Source organism: Artemia franciscana, chromosome 11 (assembly GCF_032884065.1).
Source record: "Artemia franciscana chromosome 11, ASM3288406v1, whole genome shotgun sequence".
In the NCBI taxonomy this organism is placed as follows: domain Eukaryota; kingdom Metazoa; phylum Arthropoda; class Branchiopoda; order Anostraca; family Artemiidae; genus Artemia; species Artemia franciscana.
The window spans coordinates 20,133,804-20,159,451 of record NC_088873.1 but is presented as its reverse complement, the minus strand read 5'-3'; the positions used below and the strand labels follow the sequence as shown (position 1 = coordinate 20,159,451).

Sequence of the window (25,648 nt, the reverse complement as noted above, 5' to 3'; positions counted from 1 at the left end):
TAATACTTGAGAGTAAATGACATTCAGTTTTATTTTTTTTATATTAAAAATATTAAAGAATCGATCGACTCTGTCGCAAATTGGAAACGTCTCTCCACCCCTCTGTTATGAATACTCAAAATTGCCAAGGAAAAAGATCTTTTAAATAATACAGTGATGGACCAGATTGCGAGGGGGGAGGAGCTATCAAAAATAAACAAATCATTTTTCGCTGAACCAATAGGTATAAAAGTGAAAACAACACAAACGACATACAATCCCGGAGGCCATCCCCGGCCCTATGGATCTACCACCGAAATCAGATAAGAGGGATGGCTTCTCAATGTTCATTATCCGTAAACTGGCCACTCGTGATTTGGAAATGAAACACGAAGTATAACCGCCAAAATAAACCATGGTAACTACCCAAACCTCTTAGCATAGATTCGCAGTGTAAGGCTTTTGTGGAACATGTGGAAAAAAAAATCCCTGGTTGATGTTTTGAGAAAATCGAGTCTTCAGGCCTATTTACACATTATTTTATCAAAATTTTGAAATTTCTGCGCTTTCACTGGATATTATAATAATTTTCCCCTAAGCGAGGAGACTTAGGATGATGTTAAGAGAGGAGCGTCGTCCTTTTAGCCAACCACAAAATGGCAGCAAGAATTTCCTCCTGGACATTATTTATACTAAAACATCAGCTGTAGAAACTTACAATTTTTGTATGCATGTTTTTTCTTTTCCTGATAGACGTCACTATACATAATCGCTACACATGTTTAAATTTCTTCTTTCTTTTTCATTTACTAGTCAAATGGGAAGTTTGGCCATAATGGACGAACGGTTTCTAAAACAGATACCTGGCCTTAAAAACCGTTGTCGCTGACGTACTTTTGTTCAAGTAGGAAAAACGTTTTGCTAACCACTATCCTCCTATTTTTACATTCACATTAACTGCTTACTTCTTGATAAATACGTTTAAAATTTGTAAAAAAAGAAGAAGAAAAAGATATGATAATGCTGTTATAACGCATTCAAGATAATCAGAAATCATTTCTGCAACCGAAAATGTACCTGCACTTTATGTCATTCCAGTTTCAAAAATTCCATCATTATACAATTTGACATAACTGCAGTTGAGCATTACGATACAGACTTAATCAAATTAGCCTCAGGATTGTCATAATGATAAATTATGCTTCTAACTAGTAACGCTTAATTAGGCCTAATTAGCAATTAGTAACTAACTGACGCCTGATTAGTTTGCTGTGTACTTTGCTTTTTATGAATTTCTAACGTCTCATGTCAACCAACCATGGATGAAATTATCTTAAATAGTTTCAACACGAAGGGACTTTGTGATTCTGCTAGTTTTGTTACCTCTCCTCATTCCACCATCAAATTTTCTCTGATTGTTGATAGATGCAAGTTCCTATCTTTTAATGTTAAGACTCCTTCTAAATCATCACTTAGGTATCATTTTTCTATCCCCCTACGGTGAATTGAAGATTTTATCAGGTTACTCAAATTGTCAGTTAAAAATAATTGAGGGTCATTTCGATGTGCGTATAGTTTCCGACTTCACGCTTCAAGTCCATGTCTTCTTTTTCATTTTTTGTTTGTTTTTATTTCTTAATAGCTTTCCATGATTTTTTCTTCATATTTTTCATATTTTCATGGTCATAATTTCAATCAAAATCCTAGATTTGTCGTAATTCTGCAAGATGTGCATAAGGAAAATGACGGACCTACAGCAATATAATGATTATTGTCTCACCTTAGCACCTACTACTTTTCCGTCAGTTGGTTCTAATGTGTTAAACAAAGTGTCGTATTTCGCTTTTTCTTCACTCGTAACTGACCAATCATATCGCACTGTCTGAGGAGTACCACTTCTTGTTGGTGATAGAAGCGATCCAAGGGAACCAATAGAACCTTGAGATGGCGTTGGTGTTTTACGAAGCAAAGAAACGTTTGGTGGTAGAATAGGTGGTTCTTCGCCCTAAAATGAGAAAGGTAATATATAAACAGTTTAGAAGGATATGTTATGAACAAAAAAAAAAAAAAAAAAAAAAAAAAAAAAAAAAAAAAAAAAAAAAAAAAAAAAAAAAAAAAAACTTGATCTATGTTGCATGGTCAACGTGAGGTGTTGCGGCAACCTTTTTTCGGCTTCGCCGAGTAAAGTGTTGTGAGAGTAACACTTTGGTTTTGTTTCCTCGCTTTGATTAAACGCTGAAGTTGTTAATCTGTAAGGATCTTAAGATAAATACTAGGTACGCCAACTCGCAAAAGTTGCAAGCTTCTCATCGCTGAAGATGATTGTAGTCTAGCAGCCAATTATTACTTACAAATCCCCTACATGTCTTACCACTGGAACCAAATTGGTCTTACCATCAAATACACCAGAAACAAATGATAGGTACACCAACTAGCCAAAGTTGCGAAGCCCTCATTGCCGAGGATGATTATGAGCTAACAGCCGACTGTTGCTTGAAATTCCCCAATATTTCTCATAATTGGTATTGGCCTATTTTTGGTTTCAGTGTATACCTTACTACTGAAGTTGTGAACCCCTTTAAACTTTCAAACTGGCATATTTCATGGAGGAATTTTTCTACCAAAAAATGGATGACATATACTTTGATCAGCTCATCAAGAGCTATCGACAGCCGTCGAAAAAAAATATCTGTCTTAGTTCACAGGTTGACTTTTTTTGCCGTAAGCCAAGTTTCTAACGTCATCACTTACAAAGAAGCAAAGGATAAACTCTAATTTCTTTAGCAACGGGAGAACTTTTAAAGTTTAAGAGGCATATTTGATACCATTCCTGTATTGGCCTATTTTTGGTTTCAGTATGTACCTTACTATTGAAGTTGTCAACTCCTTTACACTTTCAAGCTGATGTATCTCATGGATATTTTTCTACGGAAAAATGGATGACAAAAACTTTGATCAGCTCATCAAGAGCTATCGACTGCCGTCGAAAAAAAAACCTATCTGTCTTAATTCAAAAGTTGACAATTGCCATAGGCCAAGTTTCTAACGTCATCACTTAGAAAGGAGCAAAGGACAAACTCTAATTTCTTTAGCAATGAGAGAACTTTCAAAGTTTAAGAGGCACATCTGATACCATTTCTCTACCGCAATCCCAATTGCGAAAAACCGAATGATAAACTCAACTGAAATCACGAACAAAAATCGGTAGAAACAAGATTTTTGGCCCCAGGAGTTATACAAAGCTTTCCAAAATGCAAAATCATATTCATCAATCCGGCCTAAGGTCCACACTTTTCGTAAAAACCGCAGAGGTTAGACCCTTACCACTTTCCAGGAATAAGCTGAAATCGGGGTGCTAGGAACAAAAAAAAAAAAAAAAAAAAAAAAAAAAAAAAAAAAAAAAAAAAAAAAAAAAAATATTATGGTATGTTTGCAACACAGAATAAATTCTATTAGCCTCGCAATTGGCGTAATGATAAAATATGCTTTTAAGACACCTATTTAGTTTTACTGTGTACTTACTCCTATTATCGTTTATTTTCCTTGCTTTCACATATATTATCTGAGAAGAATTGTTTGTTTGACAAGCACACCCCTACATCTCGAGGAATCATAGGTACTGAAAAAATTGCCTCAAAGGGAATTTGTCTCGTACAAATTACCTCAAAGACATCTATACAATTTCTTGGAGCCAAAATAGATCTATCAAACTCAGAGACTGCATGAGAGCAAGGCTAACAAGGAGAGATATTCTTTCCACTTCTATTCACATGAACTCAGCTCGCATGAATCTATTGGCATCTACATAGTAACACTGCTTTAGTCAATTTGGCTTTACAAAGTTAAATGTCTTCTGTCAAAACTTACCTTATAAGATGTAGATTATCATTTTAAAGGAATTGGCGTGATTGTTCCAAAGACCTTCCATATAATTGTTGGTAATTATTCTTACAAACACAATCTTTGGCTTGAAGTTTTCTATGATCCACATTCTCTGTTTGAGAAATTCAAAGATTTTGTTTTTTGATTTCTCCAATTCTAATATTTAGGTTTTTCAGGAAAATGAACTTGAGCTGCATGGAAAAGTTTGCTTACTCATATTTTTAAGGCTAATTTCAAAAATGTCATCCAACATAAAACACATGTCTTCTTGTTGAACTAGCTTAGATACAAATGGTAAAATTCAGGGCTGTGGATTCGGTTATAAGTCACAACTGACTCCAACTCCCGCTCCAGACATTTTCAATACACTCACTCCGACTCTATTCAGCAGAAATTTACTAAAACTCCACCTCCGCAGCACTGATATGAAGCAAGATAACGATCGAAAATGGAGTTTTTTAAGGCCTAACGATTCTCGTTTGGTCTTCCTTTCTTTATATCATTTCCTTTCTTTATATTATGACAAGCTAATGTGGTTTAAGAAATTATCTTATTTCCGCAGCCTTAGTAAAATTATATTAAAATTCTCAGCGCTAGGTGAAAGCTTATATCAGCATAAAAAGCAACATTGGGAAGCCATCTAAAAAAAAAAAAAAAAAAAAAAAAAAAAAAATTTTCTTTACAAAAACGGAGCACCCAAACATCACCGGCAAAAATAAAAAATTGCCAAGTTATCACGCGAAAACTGTTTGAAACAAATAAAATCTCTTTTTTTTTAAATTTAGCATAAGAAAGCTTAATTATAATCATTTGTTTTATTAAATGGACCAAAATAAAACTTTATTTCTGTTCCTCAATGTTACTTACCACATTAGGAGCAGGTAATTCCTTTGTCACATTTTCAAGAGATACTTCAAGTCCAGCTTGGGCAGCAGCAACCAATTTGAGTGATACAAAAAAGCCTGTTTTATCCAAATAGCCTTTTCCATTGGGGTCTGACAAATCCCATACCTGAAAGACCAGTATCTGATAAAAAAAAAAAAGAAAAGAAAAGGAAATTAATGATAGGATAAGCAATCTTTCTAAGCAACCTATCATCAATATCTTAAAGAAACTAGACAAGGCAAGTGCGTGAAACTTCCAGGGCTCAAATGTAAAATCATGAAAATCTATAAAAGCTTCAATAACTTAGTTGAACTATTTTATTTAATATTCAAAACGTTGTCTGAAAGCGGTTGTTTACCCTATCTATACAACCGCAATATTTAGAAGTATAGAAGGTAAATCTCAATTGTTGATACTTTTAGCAGCTTTCTGTCATAGTGCTGCCCTTGTAATTTTACTTAGACCAAAAATAGAGTTTACAAGATTTTAAATTTACATATCAGAACATTAGATAATTATGAAAAACATGTGTCATTTTGTTGTAGTATGATAGCATTCACGTCACTTTTTTGGAGGGATCCAGTCGAATCAGAGGTGCACTGTCTTTGACGGTAATTTTGCTGATGAGATTGTGCTCCTTCCTCACCTTAGAAGAGCTGCACAAGTTGGATTGTCAATCAGTACTCAAAAGACGAAAGTTATGCACAACAACACCAATACAACGCTGGGCTGGCCACTGAATGTTGGTTCATGAACAAGACGAAGTTACAGAAAGTATTGGAAGCCTCATAAATTTCTGACGGAGGCCTGGAGCTTGAACTTGCTACATGCATTGCTTATGCAGGCAATGCTTTTACAAATATGTGTAAGTCTGGAAAAACTCTACACACTCTAACGAGCTCAAGTTCCAACTCCTAAATAGTAGTGTCCTCTCTGTAGTAACGTAAAAATGCCAGGCATGGGCACTTACAAAACAACTTGAGAAAGGAACACAAGGCCTAGGAAATAACTGCCCCCAGTGCATTTTTGGGAGTACACAGATCGGACAAAATTACGAACATCATCGTAGGTGAAAAAAAAAAAACTAAGGAGCCACTGATGTTGACGCTTAGCTGACGCCTTGAGAAGGGTGCTTACACTGACGGGACATCTTTGGAAGACCTGTTGCTGCAAGCTCTTCAAAGATCGCCATGGAGAGGCACCAATGTCACCTTGTGTGTCATGCCAGCCAGCGTAGGAGGAATAAGTCTTAAGTAAATAAGATCATTAAGTTGAGCATTAAGACTTTGTTTTAGCAGATTTTAGTCATGACTACGCATTAGATACGACAAATATGACTATAATTCTGCTGAAAAATCTTCCCTAGTTCATTTCCTGTTTCCCCTATCACATACGAAGTTAGATATTCCTCTACAAAGCAACCAGTGTAAAAAAAAAGATCAGTGATGGGTATTTACTCAAAATTCAAATTCAAATTCATTTTATTTAAAAAACATTCGACGGACAGAGCCGATTATTAGTTTTTATTGTCATACACACACAAAAATTCGTCGACAAGTCAAAATTAACATTCACAAAATTAATAATATATACAATTAACAATAGTAATTGTCACATACACACGAAAATAAGTCAACAAATATACACAAAATTATAATAATACAATTAACAACAATAATCCGGATTAAAAAGTCGATCCAGCATTAAACAACTTAACAAACGAGGGCACAAAACTAAGCTCATAACGAGCATGTGACACAGTCACAGGTTGAAGTTTTGGTACAGGCTCTGCAACGGCCCTGAGTGGCCTTACCCGTGCCGGTTGATGTTGGGGAGGAAGGATATTTCGGTGTATAGGGCTGGACAAAATTTTATTACCAAAGGATAGGGCTAGTTTTAAACGACGAGATTGAAGGGTTTGAAGTTGAAACTGATTAAGGAGGGATATGTACGGTATTTTTGGGGCTTTTGAGATTACTAGGAGGGCACGGTATTGCACCCTCTCAACCCGGTCCGACTGTTCCCTAGTCAGCCCGAAATGCCATACAGGGCAACAGTATTCAAGTGTGGAACGTATAAAAGAGAAATAGATGCGTAGGAGGTGTGGTGCAGGGATTCCATGGCGAGCCAACAACTTTAGAGACCTGATGGCCAAATTAGCTTTTTTTAACATGCCATCAACATGTTTATTCCACTTCAGATCTGAAGTGATATGGACGCCGAGCAGTTTAATTTCGGTCACGTGACTGGCGCTGGGAATAGGTGGATTAAAAACTGGCGCAGATTTTAAAAAAGAAAATGTTAAAATTACAGATTTATCAAAGTTGACAGTCATTTTGTCCACCTTTGCCTCTTGACATATATCTTTCATTAATGAACCTGCTCTGCTTGGTAGGTTTTTCCGACAACATTCAATGAGCGACAGATCGTCGACATACTTCCAGCGATCGTCCAGTGTTGTTGCCAAATCATTTATTATAACAAGAAACAAAAGTGGTCCCAAGAGGGTACCTTGGGGAACTCCACAAAAAATGGGCAGTGGGTCGGAGTAGGTGGACTTATATTTTGTCCGTTGACATCTACCAGAAAGAAAACTAGCAATTAAACGTACAAGGAATGAATCTACACCTAGTCCAAGAAGTTTTTTTTACAAGAATTTTGTGGCAAATTAAATCAAAAGCTTTTCTTAGATCTATTGCAATAAGATTAATCCAAGAATCTGGTTCATCGAGTTTTTGCAAAATACTGTCAATTATACTTACTAAGTAATGAGATGTAGATGTGTTTGGCATATTTCCAAACTGCCTTGGATCAATTTTGTCCAGAATACGGTCTTTCAGCCATGCTGCAACAAAACTTTCATACACTTTGCTAAAAATGGGTGTCATAGTGATCGGTCGGACACCCGAAAAATCATTGGGCGCATCTTTTTTTGGTATTGGTGTAATGAACCCATTTTTCCAAATTGATGGATACTCACCTGTTTTTGTCACCTGATTAAAAAGGAGTGTTAGGGGGCCACTAAGATAATCTGGAAATGCTTTGATGAGATCAATGGGAATATCTACAGGGGTAATGCTTGTTCTTTTAAGCCTTTTTAATTTGAAAAACACCTGGGACTCTGATATCAAAGGGAAATCAAAAGACTCAGGAGGAGGGGTGGGTATTCCCACGCTCAGCAAAGGCGGGAGGGATTGCACAATGTTACCCAGATGTTTATTAAGGGAGTTGGCTGTTACGACGTCATCTTCATCAATGCCAAAATCGACTCCTTTTTCCACCTTGCCCGTCATCCTTTTGATTCGGTTGTACCACTGGCTTGGTTTGGACTCGAACAGATGATTAACTTTACGTTCTACATATTTGTTCGCGTGTTTTCGAGTGACTTTTCTTAGTTTGTTTTTCAACCTGTTGGCTTGTTGGGTATTACCTTGACGGAAAAGCCATCTCTTTTCCATTACCATTTTCTTAACTTCTTGTGTAATATATGGTCGATCTGACGAGAAACGTTTTGTTGACTTCTCAGGAAAACAGGCCTTGTAATTATGAAGCAAAGCTTCTTGGAAAATAGTAGCTTTTTCGTTGCTACTTTTAGCATCTTGGAATTTTTCCCATTTCTCGCAGCTTAACCATTGGCCAAAAGTCAGAAGTCCCTCACTTGTGATTGGTCGACTGATAGTTACAGTTGTAGTGTAATCGATTTTAATGGAACAGGTGGGGTTAAGTTCAAGAGAAAAGTGGTAACTTCCTCCAATTGGAGCCCCGGTCGTAGGTATGTTGTAAAATTCGTGCATATTTGTGGAAATTCGGTCAAGGGAGGTGCCACCTTTGGTTGTGGGAAAATTGACGAGCTGCTTCAGGCCGATTCCGGCGTCCAGGTGATGGAGCTTTAATTCATTGGCATCGCCCATCATGAAAATTCCGCATGATGGGTATTTGCCCAAAACAAAATCCGAACTGAGCTGTAGCTTTTCTACGAATGCTTGGCGGTATTCACTCGTCTGACCCGGCGAGTAATAATACACGCAGAGAGCAATACCAGTGAATTTCCGGGGGAGACGTCGTGGTTTTAGAATGACCCACATTATTTCGTCGTACTCAGTTAAAAAAGGGACATCAAGTCTAGCTGCTTTAAAAACTTCATGGGCATAAATAAGAACTCCACCACCTTTTTTCCCAAGTGGATGGTCATCAGGTCGTATTTTTATAAACTCATCAAAACCACCTATTTTCAGGAGTTCTGGGTTTTGTCGATGAACTTCAGAAACCATTAGGACAGATGCCTTTGTTGCCTGAGCTAGACTTTCTAACTCAGCCACTTTATCAAAATTTAAACTTTCAGCATTTGCGTAAATAAACCTAGGGAAGGAAAAAACATCAGAATTATAATACTTTACCTTAGTGGTGTTTGATGTTCTTGTTGTAGGTCTTTGTAAGAATATGTTATTTCCCTGGTGGGAAATAACATATTTCCCACCTAGATATGTCCTTTCATTTTGGGCATGAGTCACAGTGAATTTCATAATGCCAGCAATCTTCATTCAAAAACAGAAAGGCAGACTTCACTTGAAAATCTTCTAAAAGTCATACCAAAATAAGATACTTCTACAATGCTCATTGATGAAAGCAACAATGTCTTCACATATAGTTTTGTGTGATGGGGTGTCAATTATCCTTATTTTTGAATAGTAAAGCCTTTGCCCACTTAAAAACAATTTAAAATTATAAACAGAACATGTTGTAGTTAGGCTGTATAAAAACTAGGTGTACTGAAGTAAGTCAGAAACTACTTCCAAGGTAATACAGTCTATTCAGAGGAGAGCAGGATAACATTTTGCTTCAACAGTAAAGACCAAAAACAAACAGCTGAATATTTCTACAACAAATGTAACTTCAACGCAAATTGATGTTACAATAGTGTTCTAACACTGCAAGCTTATTTATTGTATAATGACTTTTTCAAAGCTAAGAATCTTAATGTTACTCGAACTCCAATAAACAAACAGCTTCGAAAAGTAAATGTGCTGCTGAAATTAATACAAATAATTAGTAATTTTTAACTTTATAAATAACTAAATTCTTTAGGAAGCAAATTGTATCTGCTAACTTGGTTACTATATGACTTCCCTTTTTAGATATTACCTATTAGTGACTGACAGCATGTAAGTCAGACTGGATGCAAACTGATGTGGAAGCTGAGCCCAATGGCCTTTGGTAACTAGCTGAAGCTCTTACTCATAAACCAATCCAACGCACCAGAAAATTGTTTCACACCAATTTATAGCAGACTTTACATTTCAACACAAAATAATGAATACATGGAAAATAATAATCAAAATAGCATTTTAACAATAGAAAAACGGGTTTAGAAATACATCACTAGGATCCAGAAACACTGGTTACTATTGCAAGTTGCTATTGAAATCAAATTTTTAGATAGCTAATCAATTAAAATTATTGTAAAACTGTATGTTGAACTTTCCAGTTTCAGAGGCAGTAATGCTAAAAGGTTACTTATTTGCTCTTAACAAGTCACGTAGACAATAGAAAATAAACCGTTAATGCAGACATTCATTTTAAAGTTCATTTTAACCAAGTTCATAAAATTATGAAAAGTGATGTAGAATTGCACAACAGACGGAAAGGGTTTTAGTGGGTTACTGTGGAGATGGGGGGAGTGCCTGTTGAATAAAAAAGTGCAATTTTGCACCCAAATTTTCTAACTTTCCGTAAGCTTTCGCTATTCTCCCTTCATTTGGACTAAGCTTCAGTATAGGTGCTGTAGGGTGATAACTCTCCTCTAACTACAAATTAAATAAAAAGGTTTTTGATTTGAAAGTAAAGAGCAGCATTAAAATTCAAAACAAACATAAATTATTCTGTATACGAGGGAGGCTCCCCCTTCCCAACCATCGCTCTTTACGCTAAAGTCTTAAATTTCTTTTAAGATACTTGTAATTCAAATACAATGGCCCATGTGCTTGAGCAGCCTTTTGTAAAGCATTGTGACAACAAGTCAAAATTTAGCATAAAGAGCTAAGGTTGGACAAGGGGCAGTCGCTCTTACATTTGGGATAATTTCTGTCTGTTCAAGTTATACAAAACCATCAACATTCATTTGAAATAGAACTGTAGTCTACTACCAAACTAGCACACAGGTGCAAAACCTGAAAAATTCGCCAATCCTTTTAATTTTCAGTTAGGATCTTTTGGAGGAATCTCAACGACCTATCCAACTCGAAGAAAATTGCAATTATATTCTTGCTTTTTAAAAAAGAGTATTTTCAGCCCCCTCACCAAAATATCCCCTGAAGTAACCCTATTAAGGGCAGAAAGGTTATTGATAAACCCGTCTTGCTGATTTGAATGGATTTTGACTAAAACAAAAAATTTGACATGCCTTGTATTTGTTCTTAAGCTTTATATCTAAGCAGCTAAAGCTTATATGTGTATTTACTGGCTGTAAAGCTTGCCTACCATTTATATTCTCTAATACTGCTAAAGGTTAAGTTTTTTTGTGATAAATATTTTGGTAGGGGAAATTACTACATATATTTCTTTTCACAACATCATTGGACAAATTACACTTTGCCGGGGTCTTTGAATCTTATTCTGAGCAGCTTTGTAGCTTTGATAAACAATACCCAAGGACCAGCAAATAAAATTTCCAGAAACCTGAGCAGGTTGCCCTTTAAACCTGTGCGGCTCTTTAAGGAAGTATCAAATCAATTTAGGCATGAAGTATTTTTCCAATACATCTTTTCCTCTAACCCTCCCCCCCCCCAAAAAAAAGAAAAGAATTGTGATAAAAGTCCTTTTTTCTTATCTTCAAATTCGTATTTGTGCATCACTACCTACAACAATAGGCTCTACAAGAAGGGTTGCTAGCCCCTATGCTGCTTTCAAGGCTCAAGCTACATCCATCATTCCCTTAAAATCAATATATAAAAAAAGTAATCAATATACATAAAAATCAATATAAATAAAAAATAAAAAATACATAAAACAATATATATAAAACAAGAGCCAAGAGCTCATATGGCACCTGTGACAAGGTTGGAAGAGCAAACATTTTGCAAAGTTATTGCAATGATGCTTTTTTTTAGGATACCATGATAAGCGCCACTGCGCGGGATTTCTGCCTCTAAAGCTGGATAGCTTTTTCTATAATTGTTAATTACTTTAAATCCATTGCTTGATTTAGATCCTCCTACACATGCTGGCCCATACTATAGCAAATTCCCGATTTAATCACCATAAAACGTGATCCAATCTGATATTTTTGGTAAAAGTGTTCGTCAAGGCAAGACATTTTAAAAAAGGTTTTGAAATTAAACTAATAATTAATACCAAAATGGCAGAGCCAGAAAAAAAAACTTATAAAAATTGCCTCTGTCAGGAATTTAACCTACGACCTTTAGAGTAGAATACCAACACCATATCTACTGTGCTATGCAGGCTTGCCTGTAGTCATTTTTAAATAATTTTTTCCAAACTAACCATCCCTCCACTCCCCCCACCCCCAGAAGGTCGAGTCGGGGAAGAGACTATTTCTAATTTAATCTGGTCTAGTCCCTGATATGCCTGCCATCTTTCATTGTCCTAGCTTATCTGGAAGTGCCCAAACTAGCAAAACTGGGACCAACAGACCAATGGACAGAAATTGCAATTGCTATATGGCACTTGGCCAATAGGCAAGTGCCATAAAAGTGGTAACTTTACCTTGCTCAGAATAGCAGCAGATAGTCCGGATTTCTTTAAGAAATTAGCTGCATGTACTGCACCAATGCAATCAGAAGTAGTTGGATCTAAATGATGATACCATGCTTCATATATGCCAATAAGATTTCCAGCAACCTTAAAAAAAAATCAAAATAATAGCAGAATGTAGTAAAAATTGACACTAGTACATGCCCCATAAAAGACAAGAGGGAAAGGGATTCATCTTAAGATAAGTTCGCTATGCCACAACATTATATTCTTTCAAGGGAAAATGACCTATTTAAGAAACATCTAAGGATCACTTTTTAGAGGGAAGGGGGGGGGAAGTGTCTATCTATTTTATCATTAATTATGTAGTGGCATTTGATATCCTTATGAAAAAACTACAGTTGTTCTTCTATAAATCCTTAGCTTATTTTAAGCTATTGGTCTTCATCGGTGAATTCAGATATAGTTTTTATTTCAATGTCTGTTTTTTAACCTGCTTTAGCATCACATGTACTGTATACATTTTTGTATAATTTCTGAAAGCTTTGAAACACAATGTTTTTATACCGTCCATTATTTTATTCTTTTAAGCATAAAACAGGCATAGAATAAATTAAATACTGATAGGCTTATCCACAAGTAACTTCCTTTGGTAATAGAAACAAAATAGGCATAGATACAAAAAACTGTTTATTAAACCATTATAAATCTTAAACTATTTTTCTACTTACCTTCTACTATTTTTATATTACTTTTCATAGCATAGAAAAGGTATTGCATGCCTTCATTGTAAACCATTACAGCCTCTATTGCCCACCAGTAGTATTATCTTTAGAGTCATTACTGTCATTGAATTTTTGACTAGCAAGGGCCATTTTCAAGCACAAAAAGAGGAACAATAGAAGCATTATCTTTGCCCAAACTCCTGTAAGAGCTGTTGTCTTGTTTGCAGTGTGACATTGAGCATTGTTATACATCTAAACACCATTGTTAGTAGACACTTCATAGGACTAATTATGTATTGCTCAAAAGTTTCCCAAGAATCTTACATTAAACATTTGCATTAATTATTTCACCTTGCAGTAAAACAGAATCTACTATTTAGGAGCTATAAGAAGGTTATAAAAGATATTACGAAATTATTGACAACAGAGGCAGTAATTTTAATGAAAAAGACATACAAAAACGTGTGCTAAGATTTTACCAGTATGAACAAAATTATGAAAGGGGTTGTAGAAAGCCAGTTTAGCATGTATAATTTTTTTTGACAATAATCAATTTTTTGGGAATCAATAGTCATTTTTTCTTAACTACTACTGAAACCTGCTTTGTGGCTGTGCATCTTAGATCCCATGAAAGTTTCTAGGTGTAAGCACTTAAATTAGCTTAAGATAGGATAGGTGACTGAACCAAAATTGTTTACCAAATAAAGTTGATACTTCAACACGAAAATATAGCATCTGTTATAGGAATGTTGATATTCCATATAAACAAAGTAGTTTAAAGTGACAGATAGTATTTTTCACAGTTTTATGCAGTTGAGCATTCACAAATATTAAATCTCTGGAAAAGGGATGGCAAACCATTTTGATGACCTTTTTTCTCTGACAGAACAGTTGGCAAAATGTTTATTTAACTTTTGTAGCTCTAAGTATAAGCTTGTCAGCATGCTTATTCTATAAACTAAATTTCAATAAAAATACACCCAAACCATGGTTTGTGTGTGGCCCAGATATAGCCCAAGGGTATATATAAAAAAATAGATATACTAAAACAGTGACATTCTTAGTTCACAATAAACAGCATCAGATGAATAATCTGATTATTGTCAGAAAATTAATCTGTTGTCTTTCATTGTCATCCAGGTTTTTAAATCATTTCAATTAATTGATTTGAAACATCTTAGAATGGTTTCCACCAGGTCAAGATTGAAAAAAAAAGTAAATAAGGAACACATGATACAAAATTCAAATGTTATATCTAATAATTCGCTCGTGTCATGTCAGAATTCAGCAGATTCAAGTTTTTCAAGTACTACTGTAACTGCGGATGCTTCCCAGGAAGAAGAAGAAGACTTGAGCTTTGTTTCTGTTGAGGAAGAAAGTGACTCTGGTGAAAATAACAACAGACAAACCATACTGGACAGAAGCCAACCAGAACCAGCAACCGTAAGTTCTGACTTTAGTGTATGTGTTACTAATGTTGACCAGTTGCCCAACAAAATTGATGAACTAAAAACCCTAATTGACTCAAAAAAGTTCGATGTGATCTTACTGACTGAAGTCTGCCCTAAAAACAGTAGTAACAAACTTCACGATTCCCATGTGAACATCCCAGGTTACCAAGTTCTCTCAAATCTGTCGTCCCAGGGTTGCAAAAGAGGAACACTAGCCCTCGCTAAAGCAGGATACAATACAAAGATAATTGATGTTCCTCTCCTTTGCCCCTTTGTTGAGGCAGTTTGCTTTGATCTATGTGTGCCAGGGAGCCATGAGTCAGAGACAGTCAGAATCGGATGCATCTACAGAAGTCCCTCAGCCCCATCCCAAGTTGTAACCGAACAAGCAATAGCAGAAATAATATGCACACTAAATTCGAACCTCAAAGGATATCTGCTTATTCCCGGCGATTTCAACCTTCCATCTATAAACTGGATAAACGGTTTTGGATGTGGTGCCACTCCAACCAAACAAGACAAGCAACAGCCTTTCCTAAATTGCCTCAGTGAATTGTCCCTACACCAGATAGTTGACCAACCAACTAGATACAGAATGCTTCAGTGCCCAACAACACTTGACCTGGTTATCTTGAATGACAAAAGCTTAGTTCAAAGTATTGATTACTCACCACCCCTTGGTAAAAGCGATCACCTAACTATAGAGCTCATGCTGAAAGTGAAGGTACTTAAGAACAAGCTAGTCAAAAAAGTGTTTATCGACTACATTGCTATTCGAAATGAATTATCCACTACAGACTGGCCGAATGTACTAAGTGGCACAGTTGACGAACAATGGACCAAATTCAAGGGTGTTTTGCTGAAAGCTCAGGATGCCCACACAAAGACCAGTTTCAAACCAAAACCTAGATCCCTCCCCTACATGACAAAAGACATCAAAAGAGAAATAAACAGGAAAAAGAGGTCATGGAAAAAGTTCAGGCAGTCAGGAGACCTGCAGCAACACACAAAATTCACCAAGGCACGAAACAAGCTGAGAAACCTCACCAGAAAACTCTACGAAAATCTGGAGTCCAATCTTGCCAAAGAAAGTAAGACAAATCCTAAAAAATTCTGGAATTATGTCTCTAGCAAGAACCACTCCCGTCGAACTATCTCCAGACTGGTGAAACCCTGTGGCACTACCGTAACCAACATAACTGATGTAGCAAACGAACTAAATAGGCACTTTGCTTCAGTTTTCACTTGTGAACCGGAAGGCCCCCTGCCAAACTGCCCGGGCTATGAAGCCCCCACAACGATGGAGCAAGTCAACATCGACCCCTCCAACATCCTCAAACGGCTTCAAAATCTTGACACAAATAAATCGGCTGGACCAGATCACTTACACCCAAGACTGCTGAAGGAACTGGCAACCATCATCGCAGGACCACTGTCTGACCTATTCCAAAAGTCTATTAATGCCAAATCTGTCCCATCTGATTGGAAAACTGCTTTTGTGACCCCAATATTCAAAAAAGGCAGCAGACTTAAAGCAGAAAACTACAGACCTATAAGTCTCACATCAGTAGTCGCAAAAATCCTTGAAAGAGTGGTCAATGATGCAATACTGGAACATCTGAAAGTCAACAATATCCTATCCCCTAATCAGCATGGGTTTCAACCAGGAAAGTCAGTTGAAACAAACTTACTGGAAACATATGACATCATTACAGATTTGCTTGACAAAGGATTGCCAGTGGACCTAGTTTTACTAGACTTTGCTAAGGCCTTTGATAAAGTCCCACACAAAAGGCTAAAAGAAAAGCTTACTGCTGCCCAGTTACACCCCAACCTGGTTGATTGGCTTATGGACTTCCTGTCAGGACGAACCCAGAGTGTCAGGCTATTTGGTGTTGGAGGTGAAAAGGTCTTTTCCGAGCCCTGTGATGTCATCAGTGGAGTACTGCAGGGAACTGTTCTTGGTCCTACACTGTTCAACATCTACATCAACGATATATTCAGCGAGGTGGAAAACAACTTGTCTCTCTATGCTGACGACTCAAAGCTATTTGGAGCAGTGAATGTAAAATCCCTGCAAACAGATGTCCAGAAAATCCAGCTGTGGGCAGACAAATGGCTCTTATCGTTCAATATAAGCAAGTGCAGCACGCCACACTTTGGATCCTCAAACCCATGTGCCCAATACCATATGCATGAACATGCCTCCAACTCCGATTCACCCATCAAGACCAGCACAGAGGAACGCGACCTTGGGGTCATCGTTGACAGCCTTCTCAAGTTCCATGCCAACACCATCAAGAGCGTGTCCCAGGCCAACACAAACTTAGGTCTGATCAAAAGAACAGTTACCAGCAGATCCCCACTAGTTTTCCTGAAACTTTACAAGGCACTAGTCAGACCCGTTTTAGATTTTGGCATGTGCGCTGCCTTCCCAACATACAAAAGAGATGTCAGGCTAATTGAGGGAGTCCAGAGGAGAGCAACCAAGGCCATCACAAACCTTGGAGACAAACCTTATCAAGATCGTTTACGGGCTCTCAACCTCCCTACCCTCGTGTACAGGCGCAACCGTAGCAACATGATGATGACCCGCAAATTGTTGAATTCATCATATGCCAAGATCCTGCCCATCCACCCAGGCCCCCCACAGTGCACCAGAGGACACTCAAAGAAGCTGTTCAAGCAGTCAGTCAGAACCAGGGCCAGAAAAAGTTTCTTCACCAACAGAGTCGTCAACCCCTGGAATGAACTGTGCAAAGCAACAGTCTCAGCCCCCACCCCCGAAGTATTCAAGAAGGCACTGGATAAAGAGTGGGCCACGAAAGACTGGAAGTATGAGTGGGACATTCCGTCCTGCTCATACTTGCTATGAGACATCACCGATTCAACTCAGGAGCATTCAACAGATCTACAGATCTTAATTTGCTCCGAAGTGCAAATTAAGGTAATTAAGGTAAGGTAAAACAAAAGAGAAATATATTATTAGGTATATATCTAGAGCCATCATGGAGAGGGGCATACAATAAGGAATCTAGTCTAGTGGTACTTCTTTTATTTTATTGACATGCTTAAATGATTTCTGAGACCACACTAGCAAATCATGACAAAACAAAAATAGCAAAGAGTGATAAATGAGGACAATAACAACCAGTAAAAAAAAGAAGAAGAAAAGGTTAAGCAAATATTTTGGTTGAGACCTCCAATCAACCATCCTCAGTGCAGAATTATAATAAAAAAATGTGGATAAAAGTCCAAAGGACAATATAAAACTATTTATCCTAGTTTCACTGTGTATTTTGAAGTTTGGTTTTTATGTTGTCCTTTGGACTATTACCTGCATATTTTTTTTTATTATTATTTAATGCTGAAGATGGTTGAGGAAAAGATCTGAAAAGGGGTGTAAATTGCTATGGGGCAGGGGAGCAACCGCCCACTCCAGACTCAAGTTTGTCCCCCCCCCCCAGCCGAAATTTAATTTCTGCAAAAATCTTGGCAAAACTAAGATAAGTCTGCATAATTCAAGTATCCAGAGAAACAGGTCAATTTTCTTTAGTATATCTTTGTCTTTATGGTAATATATGGATCATTTTTCAGTTTTCACTGACATTTTCACTTGATTTGGAAAAATTGACTCCAACTTTGCCCCTCTCCCTCCAGGATTTTGATGAATTACAACACTGGGTATCAACCAAAATATTTGTATAGGTTTTTCTTCTGTTTTCACTGGCTGTTGTAGTTGTCTATCTCTTTTTTTGTTTTATTAACATGCTTCCTTTAGAAGTTGTCTACCACTAAAAATTTACCAGTGAATGAAAGCTCACAATTGCTTAATAGGCTAGCCTATCTTTCCAACTTTAAACCTTCACCTGACTTGTGCTATACATACATTTTGGGAAGTTTCAATAGTGTGGCAGAATAATTTTTGGTACAACTGGATGAGAGTGGCTCATCTGAAGGAAATGCTATAAAAAAAAAAGAGTACAATGGTAATATTTACTTCCTTATTTTATGCTAGGCAATTCCATAATGTAATAGTCACATTTGTGACAATACAACCCAGTCCTTTCCCCTGACACTCCTAAATTATTTTGATTTTGTGATGGACATAAAACATATAACAGGTAGCTCTTTCTTGACTTGATGAGATCCAGTTTTGCATTGATGGTTACAATAGCCTAGAACCGTTGACAAAAAATTATTAAAATTGTACCAGAAAAGGGTTTAAGAAAGGTTGGACAGGCTTTGCTTCTTCTCTTTTTTCTGCTCTCTATTTTTATCAGTATGTTTTTACATTTTATGTGCTTTAATCATTAATAATTTAATATTTGAATGTCTTGTTTTGTGATCCCCCTCTTTTGTAGGCCATGGAGTATTTGCAGAAGAATTATGATTATGCTATTAAATTGTTCTTTGTTTTGTGGTTGAAATACATTTAATATACCTATATCAATCCATAGAATCATAATATTTATAGCATTGGTATGGTATGTTTTACTCAGTGCTCCTAAGAAGAGTGTTATGGATTTATCTCTTTGTGCATTCTGATGTATTCTCTTGTTTTCATAATATGTTTAGCCTAAGCAATTTAGTTGTTAGTGTGGTACCAATCAATACCCAGGAGTTTAGTTCTTATTTATTGTCTATTTGTAACAAGACAAGCCTACAATTTACTTGGTTTACCCTACAATTCCTTTTTTTGTTTTAATAAATAAAATAAACATTATCTGAAATGATTTAAAAATGTACATAACAGTAGGAGGAAACATGATAGGCTGATAGATAAAAACATGTTGTAGGCCTAATTATTAAGTAATAATTTCACTTTTTAGTGTTTTCTTTTAGTTTTTTGGTATTCTGGATCATAAGTCTATCTGGGACCATCACCAGGGGAAGGGGGTATTACTGCAAACACAACTATTAGAGTTAAAATACCCAGTAGTTATCTGTCTAAAGTATCTGTTATATTCTTTTGCATTAAAAGAAGTTACTTCTTGATAATTTTTACATGCACGAGGAAAGTCTGATTGATTTAATATATAAGTGCATATCAAACAGACAAGTATTATCTAGTCTTATAGTTCAAATATACCTTTGATGTGTATCTGAATCAATATCTTATGGAATAATTTAATAAATATTCTTTTCTTACCTTTATTGTTTACTATTTTATGTTCATGTCAAAAATAGGTAGACAATAGTCTCTTCTCTATAACTCTCAAGCTAATTCCTATAACCCACGATTGTAATTGGTTGCTTCAAGCAAACTTTTTAGTTGTTTATTTTTTTTAACAAACTGTTTAGGCCTGTCCAATTCCCACCAGAACCTCAATTGACAATTGACCAATACATAACACTTTTAATGGTATCCCTGCAGGTACTATGCTTTGACTAAGTATCTTTAACTTCTATATAAATGATGCACCAAATCTTCTATCAAACCCCCTCACTCTTTATGAAGATAATTCTAAATTACTGGGTAAAGTTGCCAAAGCTTCTGATTTACAATATTTCCTGATTGATCTTGACAGTCTTGGAAATTGGGCTGGTACATGGCTCTTTGCCTTCAGCATTGGTCAATGTCATGTACTCCATTTCAGCAAGTATGATTGATGCCAGCAGTATTTCCTCCTAGGTAACCTTCTTTCTGCAGCTTCTGAGGAAAAATATCTTGTAATCATAGTTGACTATAGACTAAATTTTGCTAACCATACCATTATCAAAATCAATCTCAATCTGGTATCCCGGAGTGTTTATGAAAGTGCATAAGGCACTGGTTTGACTGTGCCTTGATGCTGGAGTGTCTTTGACATCCCACTTTTCCCAAAAAAAAAAGACAAAGAAGTCCCAAAAAGGTACAGCACAGTGTGAAGCATATATGCACCATCTTCTACTCCCCCTGTTACATATAGAAGAAAATGAGGAGAAATGATTCTTGTCCTTAAATTTATATCTAAAATAGGCTACTCTTCCTGATCTATTTGCCCATCCCTTGCATCACATGAATAGAGGACATTAAAAAAAAAACTTTCAAAGCAACAATGTTCCATTAGAGAAAGAAATCACATCTTTAGCCAGAGAGTTGCCAAGCTATAGGCACATTATCTGCAGAATTGACTCCCATATTTAAATTCAAAATTGACAAAAAATGGCTATACCAAGAGTTCCTGTTCAACAAGGAGGTAACTGCATACTTACCTGGGAAGTGTCTTATATAGCAGGCTGATGCTGCTTGTCATACCCAACTATCTCTTATGCTCTACCCAAAATTGCTGTTGAGTGGTGGTATTAGCTTTAAACCACTCAAGAGTGTTTATCACAGGCCATACATATCTTGTGGTCACCATTAACAAGAGGGCTTAAATTGCATCTCTCCAGCAAACCTCTCTTGTGGAATGTCACTCAAGCCAAAACCAGTGATAAAAATTTCACCATCCTCAACAAGGAGCACAACAGATCTAGTATGAACCATAATTTTGCTTGAAAGGGCAGGTCAGGCCTAAGGTAATTAAAGTAAATGTTTAAAAAAAAGTTCTCCTAGGCTGGATGGTTGTTATCTAAAACAGACCTTAATTTTGCTCTGAAGAGTAAAGTGAGCTAATTAACATAATTGGCTCATTTAATAAGCCAATCCCACATATGTACAATAGACTAGGCAAGTCTATACCCAACATTAGGAACATACTACCCTGTATTATGACAGACAGCAGAGGCCTAAATTTGAATCCAAGTAATTGCCCAATTAGGCACTGTCCAAGTACTGCGCATATTATACAGTGGGTGAAATTCTAGTTAATTGACTTCTTGATATCTCAGAAAGGGTTTAGGTTATGAAAATGAAACTTTCAGGGATGAATCTACAGACTAAAGTATGTCCTGGGAAGGTATTTTGAAGCAACTACCTCTACTCCTTCTCCCTCTAGAGGGCCCTGATCTTTGATGACCTTTAAAATATGCATGTTATAAAAGTGAAACCTTGCAAAATAGATTGTCTGCTTAATTGAAGTACAACATAATTGTTTTCAGCTTCATAACTTGGCTCAATTCTATTTAATAAGGTTTTAAAGATATACAAATATATTTCCTAAATTTTGAAAAAAAAACATTTATATGGCTCAAAATTCTAGCCTAGGCCTACTCAAATAACAAGAATTGCATTTTCAGAACTAAAGGCAGAGAAAAAGCAACTAGTAACTGAAAATTAAGGTAAAATGTTGTTTTGTCAAAATTTCAACAGGTATAGATCTGTAATGTAGGCAAATTTCAGGGCCCTCTGGAGGGAGAAGGAGTGGAGGTAGGTACTTTAAAATACCTTCCCAGGACATACTTTAGCCTATAGATCCATCCCTGAAAAATCTTTCCGAGATAGTGAGAAGTCAATTAACTAGAATTTTACCATAAAGTGGCATAAAATAACAAATCAAATGGTAGCCAAGGCTTTTACTCTTTTTGTTTCAAAATGTTTACTTCAGAAGAGTCACTCTCATCCAGCAGTACCTAATTTTTGAAAGGTAGCTAATGATTAGCGGTCAGCATTTATTAAATGAAATTTGAATACTTAAGAAGTTGATTTATCTTAGTAGGCTTAGTCTACGCTATTTGTTAAAGCCATAAGTGGCCAGTAATCAGTCTAGCCTAAGTAATATGTTAGAAATTTGAAAAACAGTGCATACCTGATCTTGACGAGGGAGTATACTCATGCTTTTTTCTGTAGTGGTCCTTGCAAGGTATTTTATTTCAATACATATCCCCTTTTCTATTTATTCAACTTTGGTTATTCTTTTCTTCTCAAAATTTCTGAAGCCGTAGATCAATAGAGTAAAATTCGTAAAATATTTGAAAAAAGTGTGATCCAGGGCGACAAACTTTTAAATTAGAAAGGAGAAATCATATCATTATATTTAAATGTGAAAAGAAAGAAGTGCTGTAAGGGAATGGTATTCACTTAGTTTGCTAGAGGACTTCATTCAAAACAGTAATAAGAAAGTAACAGTCCTAATTCTGAACTTACCAACCTCAAAGGTGGTCATCACTTAAAAACCAAAATCTTAGGGGGATTCAATAGCTTAAATCATTTTGCGAGCCTCAATGTTGGGTGAACATTTTGAAGACAATGGGCCCATTTGTGAATTCTTCCACAGGACTAGGCACCATAAAGAGCTATTGAGAAACTATGATTTGACTATGAAATTTGACTGAAGAGACAATGAAACCTTACGTCCCCTGTGTCGGCGAGGCTTTCAAACAAAGCGGTACCACCGCAGGGAACTCCCAGAGCTGCCAAATTGTTCAAATGATATTTTCTTTTGAGCTGGTTTTCAGTGTTTTCCTAGCAGGTAGGTATGCTAGAATATTTTTAATAAATACCCTCTCCTGAAGTTTTGAAAGAAATATTTGTGCCTTTTAATTGGAAGAGCAAAATTCACTTTTTCTAATATTTAAGTTTCAATAAAACTGAATATCTCTATCTCAAGCGCAAAACAATTTTTCTGAAGTTTCTTGGAAAGTATGTGCCTTTTGACTTTCGTTCGTTTATTCGGATCTCTTATCCAAGCTCAGTAAATTATGACAAGACCGTCTAATCAATTCTAAATAGCATGGTCTCACAATCTAAAAAAGTTTATGATGAACAAGACGGGCTTATGCTTTGACGCATCGACTCTCCTTAAGTCAAGATTGTGAATTTTAAGTGTAATAAAAAATCATAAAATTGTATCGTCAAATTGAAAACTTTGAACAAACAAAGCTTACAATTCAACCCATGGCTGGGCAAACTCTAATTAAATTCACATTCTTCTTTTCGAGCGTAGTTGTCAAATTCACGATCTATATTAAGAAATAGCGATCCTGATTGTCGACTGAGCAGTATTTTTCACGGTTTAGAACATCAAGAGAAAGTTAAATTTGAAATGAAGATTCTCATTTTACAATTTGATTGGCCAGTTGAAGTGGCCTACAGCATGGCTGCTAGTCTTGCATCTGCACACCTTGTAGTTCTGACTTATGAAAGACATCTGTTAAACCCATTGTTAAACTTAAAGACCATATGGACCCTCAGATCTTTAAATTGATTGTTAACACTTCCATTTTTGAATAAAGCCTCTGAGAAACTTACTTACTCAAGCATAAAATGACTTCGTGAATCCAATCTGACTTCAGAACAGTGAATAAAGTCATGTGCAATTATAAACCCACATATTTCTGAGGTTTGATCAAACCACACATATGTTTGGTTTTAAAAAAGGAAAAAACGAAAGGCATATTAAAGAGAATTGCTGTCATTCCCCACTCACTTGGGCTGAAATATGTCAACTCGTTCTGATAGATGCCACGATAAAATTTTTTTTTAGAGATATCCTCGAACCAAATAGGTCTGATCGAGTGAGAATTCTCTAAAAGAAAAGCCTGGCTTCACCATCAAAATACCTTCTATAAATATAAGATTAATTGAAAAAACTTTTTTCCATAAATTTTTCAAAGAAAAACAGAGCTCCATCAAGCCAAAAGTGAGCAGAAATAAAGCCAAGTAATCGTCCAAGTGTATCTCCAACAATAAATAAGTAAAACCCAAAACGAACAGAAATTACAATTAATAACCGAGTTAAACTCAAAACGAGCAGAAATCAATATACGCAGAGCTGACAGCCCTCATGCTTTCTCAAGACCAGAACACAATTTGTACTTTAATGAAAGCAACATACATTTATATGTTTTTACTTTTTGAATGTAATAAATAAAAAATTATTAAGGCTTCAAGGAATAATATCAGTATATGATATTGTGTATATGATTTGTATATGATATTATCAGTATACTTACAATCCACGCTCATTTGTTTTTTTTTTAAATAAAGTGCAAATTTTGATCTCGTCTTGAGAAGGCATGGGGATTGTCAGCCTTACTTATGACGATTTCGGCTCGTTTTGAGTTTGACTGGGCTATTCTGTTCGTTTTTGGTTTCATTTATTTATGATGGTGATTTGCTTTAGTTTTAGCCTGGGAAGGTTATTTGACTTTATCTCTGCTCATTTTTGATTTAATGGAGTTGTTTAATTTTCTTTGAAAAAATTATTTTAATTTCAAAAATTTTTATGTCAATAAAAGTTTTTTATTGACATAGTATTTTTCATGGGAAAACAAAATAATATTTTATATCTTGTCGTTTTTTTTATAAGAATCTATAGTTTGGCTTGCTATTTGTATATCGAAGAAACTCTTTCAACAATTCTTAATCCTGACACAAATAGTATTGTCGAATATAGTTTTATACCTCTTTAAGTTGACCTAACAAATAAAACTTAATACATGTTTTGAAAATTCTGGACGCGAGGGAGGGGGTAGTTGCCCTGGGATCAAATTTGAATCTTAAAAAGTGCACTAGAACTTCTGATTGCCAATGCAATGAGCCCCTCCAAAGTTTACTATAGCCCTTGTCCTGAGGTATGTGTGAGGGTGTTGTATTAGTAGTAGTAGCAGCAGTATTAGTAGTAGTAGTAGCATGGAAATCTTGTCTCTCTGGTCAATTTAGTGTCTCTCTTAACACTTCCTGATAGGTCCAAATTAGTGACTCAGTCATTTCCAAGTTACACCTTTTTGACAATTCGTATACACCCGTATACATTCAGTTGCACATTTCTCTGAATATTTTCCGAAAGGCTCGCCTGAATGCCCTTTGTCTTCGTGGAAAATAAATGTCAAACATGCATACTTTTCTCACTAACATATACAAAATATACCTTATGTAAATAATGAACGAACTGCCTAACTTACAGCCCTTGCCCTGAGGGCTTGGGGGGGAGCTGATATCCCCAAATGCTTACTGGATCTTTAAACAATGCTGAAGAAAATGGATGTTTCAAAATTTTGATTGGATGCTTGTTTTGGGACATGACGGACGTGGGGGTAAGGCTGGTTGCCCTCCAATCACATTTGACTCTTAGAAAGGCACGAAAACTTGAAATTCCCAATCAAATAAGCCCCGTTCTAAGTATATACAACCATCCATTCCATAAAAAC

At 36.1% G+C, this 25,648-nt stretch overlaps 1 protein-coding gene across 3 annotated transcripts in view; it reads right to left on the bottom strand.

Annotated features, from left to right (window-relative positions):
• The window catches only part of LOC136032940 (epidermal growth factor receptor substrate 15-like 1), a 78,666-nt gene extending 56,235 nt beyond the window's left edge, over positions 1-22,431 (bottom strand). For 2 of the 3 annotated variants that reach the window (XR_010618814.1, XM_065713408.1), the window contains exons 1-4: positions 22,306-22,430; positions 12,469-12,603; positions 4,729-4,872; positions 1,760-1,984 (exon numbers count right to left, since the gene is read on the bottom strand). Coding sequence is in view for 2 of the 3 variants with exons in the window: in XM_065713408.1 (XP_065569480.1) it covers positions 1,760-1,984; positions 4,729-4,872; positions 12,469-12,603; positions 22,306-22,332 (531 nt within the window). In the remaining variant the exon portion in view is untranslated. Of the gene's footprint in view, positions 1-1,759; positions 1,985-4,728; positions 4,873-12,468; positions 12,604-22,305 lie in introns of all 3 variants that reach the window. The other variant, XM_065713409.1, reaches the window with a different exon arrangement.
• Between the last annotated feature and the right edge of the window lie 3,217 nt (positions 22,432-25,648).